Source organism: Sinocyclocheilus anshuiensis, unplaced genomic scaffold (genome assembly GCF_001515605.1).
Source record: "Sinocyclocheilus anshuiensis isolate Anshui unplaced genomic scaffold, SAMN03320099.WGS_v1.1 scaffold23, whole genome shotgun sequence".
NCBI classification, from domain to species: Eukaryota; Metazoa; Chordata; class Actinopteri; order Cypriniformes; family Cyprinidae; genus Sinocyclocheilus; species Sinocyclocheilus anshuiensis.
The window spans coordinates 1,003,065-1,011,387 of NW_015552545.1; the positions used below are offsets into that span (position 1 = coordinate 1,003,065).

An 8,323-nucleotide genomic window follows, 5' to 3' on the forward strand; every position below is an offset into this window, starting at 1 on the left:
TATTTTTAATAATCTATTTTAAGATGAAGTGCTCCATTGTTTTGAAAAACAGTTGTAATTGTAAATGTAATTAATACCATTAACTCATTTAAAATATAATAAAATTAAATTGAAAGCATATACCACATTAAACATTCATCTGTCTCCTTACAGCACATTATTCACATGAAAATAGTTCTGCTTAGTCCATAATAAACATAAAAGGAGATCGATTTACCATCCTCACTCTGAAAGTACATTGAGAAATGATGCCTTTACTGAAGTAGACAAAGGGTGAATTGTTTTAAAATTATTAATGCAATCTCACTATAGTTAATAGGATCTAACAGACTCTTAAAAGAGAAGTGGATGTAACCTTTACTCATCTTCACATTTACTTTGTCTGTTGACCTCCATGGCTCTTGAAGTGATGGCTGAGAGGGGAATTCACCGGGTATCTCCTCAGCCAGAACCCAGGCCTCTTTATTTAGTAACAGAACCTCCACAGGCAAAGAGCTTTTCTTTCTTTTTCCCTTTCTCCCCCTTTCCCCATCCATGCACTTGGTGCAGAGAATTTCCGCTCTGTCCACAGAGCTGAGAGCACAGACTATCATGTCATGATCAATTACTGTAAATACACATAAATTATTCACACCACAGACATTTCAGAGGAACAGTGATCTCATCAAAACAATCTGCAGTGAACACCTCTTTACAGATTATGATACCTGACAAGATGTCTCTCAATATCAAGTAAAGCTCTTATAGTTTTTCGAGATTCATAAAAATGCTATAAAAGTCTTCAGTAAAAATATATTTGAGATTTATTTTTAAATTGCAATTTATATGAAAATATATATATATATTTATGCACTATATATCATGCATTATTTTAACTGCTTTATGAAAACAATTTTTAAAATCATATTATTAAATGAACTAATCTTAAAAATGTGTTTAGTTAAGATTTTTATTGTATTTTATGTGAAGTTTTGAATGAATATATTTGCATTTTAGAATATCTTATATCTTAAATGTATTTATTTAAGCATTTTAGTCATAGTTAGTCATGTATATAAAAGTGTCACTCAAAAGAGAGATGCTCCACAGGATCTCTTTGGGCCTCATGGAGAAGAATAGACATATTTACTTTGTAAAAGGCTGATCTAAGTCACTTAATTTCATATTTTCAGTAGCACTTTTTTTTCTTTTTAGCCAAGACTAGAAAATATTGGTTTGAATACCAAATGAAATGATCAAAACATCTAAAATGAGAGGACCATGAGAGGAAGACAATACAAATTCAACCAAAATCAATTCCTGAGGTACTAATTACCTTCATCCATTCTTATTCTGTATCATGATATCTCTTTGCATTGCTTACCAAAGGCTCAAGATGTTTACAGCACAAATGAAGGTGATGTGACAGACGAGCTCTTAGAAGGAGCTCGGCCTGGCCATGTGATGGAAAGGGTTAGAGTCCTCTGACCTTTTGAAAGGACGTACACCACACAAGTCCTCTGAGATAAGTAGAGAGTCAATGAGAAACTGGACAGTTAAACAAGAAGGAAAAACCCAAATCCATCAGATACCTCACTCCTCAGCCAGCACATCAAAACATGGAGACGCCACAATTTTTTTTTCTTTAAGACAAGAAAATGGCTGGTTAAAATGTTCATTAAATAAGTTCATCTACCCAGGTGATTCACAATGCTCTTCTTGGCATTTTGAAACAGCGGAAACAATGCGAAAAACTCAGCGTCCCCTGCCGCACTTAATAACTTCCGCAGGGTGGAAAACTGCCTTCACTAATTTATTAACTGCTCTGGTGAAACACGTGACCACATTACACACTGTAGCCATAAGCCAGACAAGCCAGGGCCCTCAGCAGTCTATTTGTAGGAGCAGACTAGGTAAATCACCAAAGGAGATGAAGTCTCCATTGCCTCACAGAGCAGTATATGCTGACCGCTAAACTAGGCACTGTTCGCTTTATCTTTTCAACAACCCAGCAACTGTCCAGTTGCAAATTTATCTTCCCTTTTATAGCATGAAAGAAAACTTAAAAGCTTATTTGCTAGTACTTAAAAGGATAAACACATTGTCTGGTAATAATTTATATTATATTATATATATTATTATTAAATATTATATTATTATAAATTCTATTATTATTATTATACAATAATTTAATGAACTCCGCACTGCTGAGAAGACCATCCCAACCCATTAAGCCAAAGTATATTTTTTCATACATTAAACATATTTAGTATATTGGTCATATGTTATAATATAATTATATACATTTTGTTTTTAGCTTTAGCTACTCATTTTTCTTCATTTTTGGCTTTTTTTTAAACAATATGTTTGCCTAAAACATATTTAATAATTACATTTTGAATTTACCCCAAACATATTTTACAATTGGACATATTTTCTTGCGCCTCAAAGTACATTTTGTACTATATTTTGACATTTTTAAACTAAAACTGTGCTGTTAGACTATATTTTTATGTACTATATGTTTTTATATATATTATACTATATACTAAAAAAAGATTTTGTCTGTTGGCTGTATAATGGGAATGTACTGAAACTTCTCATGCATCAAAGTAAAGTATTACTGGCAATATTCAGCCGCAATATGCCATCAACTTGCATTGGGAAATACCTCCTCAGTAACCCACAGTCATTTCCTGCTCAAAAGGCAGTGTCCAATAACCAAACCACTGAACCCACAGAAGTGAAGGTGGAGGTCAAGGTTAGGAACCATTTACCATTAATCTTGCAGCTCATATGCAATTATTTATGACTGGACCCCTGCAATGTAAAGAGATTTGCTCTGTCCTCCCTAAAACCCAGATCCAAGCATGCAAAAATTCAGTTACATTTATTACCAGACAGTAAAGTGGGGTTTACTGAAGGGAACTGCTTTGTAATTTAATATACAGTTATACATTGTGAGCACACGTCAACCTTACCATCTAAATAGGCTTGTTGCAATCCTGCCAGTTTTCTTCCATCTCAAACCTCCCTCCAGTGAACAGCGGTGATATGATAAACTGAACTAAGTTGAAGGTGGTTTCGGTCAATACAAAGCTGCTTCTGGCCTGTCAGAGCAGACATTATAGCCGATAGGTGTAGGCTGAATGGATGCTGTGTGTTTGTGCTGACTCACTCAAACGATTGACTGGCAACGAATCATAGTGGCAGTGACTCAACCTTCATCTTCCTCTCTGAGTGCAGAATGTGCCAGTCCACCTGCCCAGTCCCACTACCACACATAATGCTAATGTAAATCTGTTAAACACAATGAATCAGAGTGAGAAGCTGTACCTTGTCCTTTCTGCTCAGGTAACAGTTGTTGACAAATATGCCCAAGAAAACATGTGGATGAAGTTTATTTTGATTCTTAGAGTTCACTGAGCCAGCTAGTGGGAATGTTTATGAGTATTGCCATCTGTCCTTTCTCTCCTCAAAACTTTCAGTTACACTGAGTTCAGTGTGGCAGAACCAATTCTGCTCCAAATGTTGAACATTACATTTTGTGTGGCATCAAAGTTAATATATATTTAAAACGTAAAAAATATAAAAAAGTTAAAATATAATCTATAATCAATTGACACATGATCAACTTAATGAGAATGCTAGTTATCATAATTAAAATGCTGACATCGTTACTATTATTACAATGCAAAATGCAATTTTGTTCACGATTCTAGTGAGTTTTATCAAACCTAGTTTATTTCAAATGCTTTTATTTACCCCTTGGAAAGTCTCTTTTCTCAAGAGCCAAAGGGCAAGAAAAAAAATCCTGTACATTAAAGCATTTCACTAATGGCTCTTCTGACTGCTTTCCCTGTCTGTATTCTGGGAAGTAGGGAATCTGTGTATTGGGACTGGGCAGTGAGTGCAGACAAAGCTCCTGAGCAGCTGTGAAAAAGCATTTTAATATTCTCAACAACCTACCGGGACAATCTACTAATGTGTAAGAAAATATAATTAGTCAAAACTTACTTAAATCTGCAATGAGAGATATTTAAAGCAACATCTTTACATTTAACAGACCAAGATGGTGTCTTTGTTTTATTGACTCATTCTTAATTAAGTAATGCGTGCGCATATCAGTCATCCATGCAGAATCTCACTGCATCTGCAAAATAAAGAGCAATAGCAAACATCTCGGATGGAAAATACAGCCAAAATAGTTTCACACTCACATGCAGGACCATAAATCTTCCCTCCAGCAAGCTATATACCACAAAAAATATGCCTCTTCTTTTGTGGCATAAAAGCCTAGGCTAATATGTCAATCACGATAGCCGGGGAAATGCATATGGGATATGTGTGTATTTATAAATTCTTCTTTGGGTTTCATATATCATCATATCGCTGTTGGCGTCAGTCTCAGAATTTTGCAGTCCAAACTTTACCCTTGAATTTGCCCCTAGTCATTGTAAGGCAAATTAATAATTCATTTCAAACTGAATATTTGGGCTAACCCTCTTCTATAGTGCTGCTTTGTTGATCTAATGTTCTCTCGGATGCTCAAATGGAACATCCTAAGTGGAAATGTCCTAAATTAATAATTAGTGTGGCCAATAATTAGATAATTAGTGTGGATATACTCTGATATTTTGTATTGTGTATGTGTGGGACATGTGGTTGCCCTACCTTGGCAGCTACAGAAGAGCTTGGTTTCTCCAGCAAATCCCAGAGCTTCTGCCTTTTGTCTGGACAGCAGCCCGTGTCCACCTGATCTCCTTCCTTCTCCCTGAGAGTTTCAGCCTCTCTCCTCAGCTCTTCATTCATCTGCTCCTTCTTCTGATGGTACCGTGCCTGGCAACACGACTCCAGATAGATCTCATCGATGCCCCAGTAGTCAAGCTCCTGACCAAAAGACAGAGCGCACATCTCTTCCATCATGTGTAGCTTGCCAGTCCGGTAAAAGTTTAAAATGGAGGAAAAGGCACCTGGGTGCCTGTCAAAGAAATACTCATTATCATTTAGACTGTAGTCGTCGCAGATCTCCATTAAGGTTTCATGGGTGTTGCAGTCTCTGAGTTTCCCCAGACGGGTTCGCGGCAGTCGGTCCAGGGTTCTCCATAGCACCTCATGGACCAGCCCACCCACATTGATCCGGACTCTTCTGGATCTGGCTTTTGTCCGGATAATGTCGATGGGTTCTGGCGGGAGTGAGCCCTGTGGCCGTGAGACCCTCTGAGCCCCGAAGGTTACCCTTTCAGTCATGATTGCGACTACTCAAATGTTATGCTAATTCAGATGTCAATTAGGAGTACAATGATGAATCCACCTCAGACAAGGCCCTCCATGGTAGCACCTGAAAAGCAAAGACATTTCAGGACACCTTATCATGTAACATAAAAATTAGTTAAATAATATTTGGAATAATACATAGGCATATGATTAGAAAAAACTGAATGTGGATTTCTAAATAAAGCCATTAATATAATAAAAATATCATTTTATGGAATTCAATGCATTCAGATCTCCAACGCTATAATGACCCTATTTTATGCTCTAAAAAATTAATGAACCAACAAACTTTGCAGGCTAAAACTAGTCTCCAAAGCACACAGTTTTTAGAAAGTAGAGGATTATGAAAGGAGGAATCTTAACAAGGGTCCTGGACTTTAGTAGTTCTACTGTAATGAATTCATGCAGAATATGACTTTAGCTCTGCTGTGTAAGTATGTTTTCAGCTTAGAAATAAAAAGTGTTATAATATTTGTGGGGAAGAAATATACGAGAAAAATTCGTCTAGGTGGTGTAACTGTCCAGAGATAATAAAAAAAGAGTAAAAACAAGTCCTGAAACAATTTTGTTTTAAAATGTTATAAATATTTGAAAACGTTTTATTTATTAATCAAAGTTCTTGTGGCATAACTGTGAGGCCATTTTGTTGTCATGTGACAAGAAAAACTGTACGTGTCAAGGTCATTAAGTTTTTTTTTTTTTTCATTTTACTTTGACATATTCTGCCATTTTTATGTAGAGGCTTGTTTTGGAGTAACTAAGAAAGCTTCTTGATATTTATAAATTTGTAATGATATTTGTAAAAACAACAACAACAAATACATAAAAAATAAATACAAATCTTGAAAATATCCTTATATTGTTATTATTATTCCATTTGACATTACCTTGACATTGCTAGTCAGTTAATGTGTAATAAATGTTTTTTTTTTTCAACAACTTTAACAACAAATTACATTTCAGAACTTAGCACATAGATGTTATTTCTCTCTTTTAATCATCTCGAACATGTAAATTCAACAATGACAATTGAAATGTTCTTGTGTAGCATTTGGATATCAAGTAGGCTATACTTTTGGCTCTGAGGACAGAAGATAATGCGATTGAGTATTTAAGAATGTCTAGATGATAAATCCCGGTAGGACTATTTAGCTGGCTTCTATTTCCTGCTCTTAAAAGACCTCGTAACAGCCGGCTATTTAAAACTCCCAACCAGAGAGGAAACTATATAGGCCAACATTTCATAATGCTGCAGCACTGCAATGTATCAAAACTATATGTCCCGTACTTTGCATGACTTCAAATATCCGCAGCTTTATGCTTTATCCCCACAAAGTTAAGTTGGTGTGCCCTATTACCAACTCGCTCTGTAAACTCTAATTACTGAGGAAAAAATCAACTCAGTAAGATCTATGAGATCTATGCTCAAGAGAAACAGAAAAATGCTGACGTGATACAAGTTTGTTACACAGCTAAAAAGACGATTCTCACTAAATAAATGATTAGAAACAATTCATTCTTCGTATCATTTTTTTTTTTCAAGTTTTCCCTTACAAACTTTGCATTTCAAGCTGTTCAGGTACATTCATCATCACAGACTAATCCTTAATCAGGAAGGAAGAGGCTGTACTTTCCAGTGCACCTGTTTCAGGACAGCTGATCAAACTCTCTTCTACACAAAGGTTATTCAGCGGTTCTTAGATGATCAAGAACCACTTTTGCTGTAAAAACCTCTCGAGGTGAAACTGCATGACATAAAAAAAGTTATTGTAAAATAAATGGCATTCTTTTTCGTTTGTGTCAGGAGCCTTTATTTCTGAGTGAAGTCTAAATAGCTGGGACACGCTGAGAGCAGCAGAACTGTAGTGCGTGCCTGTCCGTGGAGTTTACTGTGCCTGAGCAAACAGTGCAATCTTACGCACAACTATCCAAACGACCTCTTTTAAAGCGAATAAAAGCGGCGAAATCTTACCTTCCCGCCGTTCACCTCTTGTTCCTTTACCTCTACAACCAAAAAGAAGTCAATTAGCCTCTTATTTCCCCCTCCATCAGCTCAGGGAAGTGAGGCGTCAGTGGTAACCCTGCTGAAAGGGCAGTCGTTCCTCTTCATTCTGTATCATGGACTCAATCTCACAAACAACTCGCGCGAATTAAGCACAAAGGCGAAGTTGGACAAAAAACCCCGAAACCGTTGATTATTCTCGCCACGAAGCCATGATAGTGTTTTGAACGTGCAAAGCAGCGCGTGTAAAAGACTGTCAGGCGTAGCGCTCAGCGGGGAGCATCGACTGAGCAGTGTTCGCGCCGCGCGCTGCATCACAGCCCGGAGGTGAAGCCTAATTGGATTGAGCTGTACATCACCAAGGATAGCAGCAACATCAGGTCCCTCCGTCCCATACAGGAGTCAGTGTCACTGATCTCTAGCTCTCTGTCATAGCAAGTTCAAATGAGGTGGGGACATGACACAATGGAACACGATGGTCCACATTTGGAAAAGGCTTAATATAGTGCATATCAAGGAATCTGATATAATTTGCGTGGTATTTAAGATGATATTTAAGATTCTCCTATAGAACCTAATCAGGGATCACTTAATTGAAAAGATTAGAAGATTTAGATCGCTATGGGATCTATCTATCTATCTATCTATCTATCTATCTATCTATGACAATATTATTTTAATATTCAGATCTTCAAAAGCAGGCACTTTCACACTGACCTAAAACTTTCGAAAACTAATGACATGGCAAAATCGAAATCCTCTCTGCAGACCTTTAATGAGTTAAACACAAGACCTCTATTATGGCACTTAGTTGTAATAATAAGACAGCATGGGGGAAAGTGCTGTATTTCAATTGGCCACTGGATGGGGATATGATCCTTCTTTCTCTGCACTTTTTCTCACCCCTTTCATCCTCCCTCCACTACACTGTACTCAACACTTCCTGTCAGCATTCTTCTGGGACACTTTAACTGAGTGGGACAATTGTTCCTTTCATGCCCGTGCCCCTTGTCAACAGAGAAACTGTCTCTTTCTACCCCCCCCCCCCCCCCCCCCCCCCCTCCC

General features: G+C 37.1%; 2 protein-coding genes across 2 annotated transcripts in view; one reads left to right on the top strand and one right to left on the bottom strand.

Moving 5' to 3' along the window:
- LOC107664054 (potassium voltage-gated channel subfamily B member 2-like) overlaps positions 1-7,589 on the bottom strand; it is a 20,581-nt gene extending 12,992 nt beyond the window's left edge. Inside the window, exons 1-2 of the mRNA XM_016454495.1 lie at positions 7,229-7,589; positions 4,654-5,320 (exon numbers count right to left, since the gene is read on the bottom strand). Of these exons, the coding sequence (XP_016309981.1) occupies positions 4,654-5,229 (576 nt within the window). The 5' untranslated portion in view covers positions 5,230-5,320; positions 7,229-7,589. The remainder of the gene's footprint in view (positions 1-4,653; positions 5,321-7,228) is intronic.
- A 77-nt stretch (positions 7,590-7,666) lies between these two features.
- The window catches only part of trpa1a (transient receptor potential cation channel, subfamily A, member 1a), a 13,483-nt gene continuing 12,826 nt past the window's right edge, over positions 7,667-8,323 (top strand). Inside the window, exon 1 of the mRNA XM_016454494.1 lies at positions 7,667-7,707. The gene's annotated coding sequence lies outside the window, so the exon portion shown is untranslated. The remainder of the gene's footprint in view (positions 7,708-8,323) is intronic.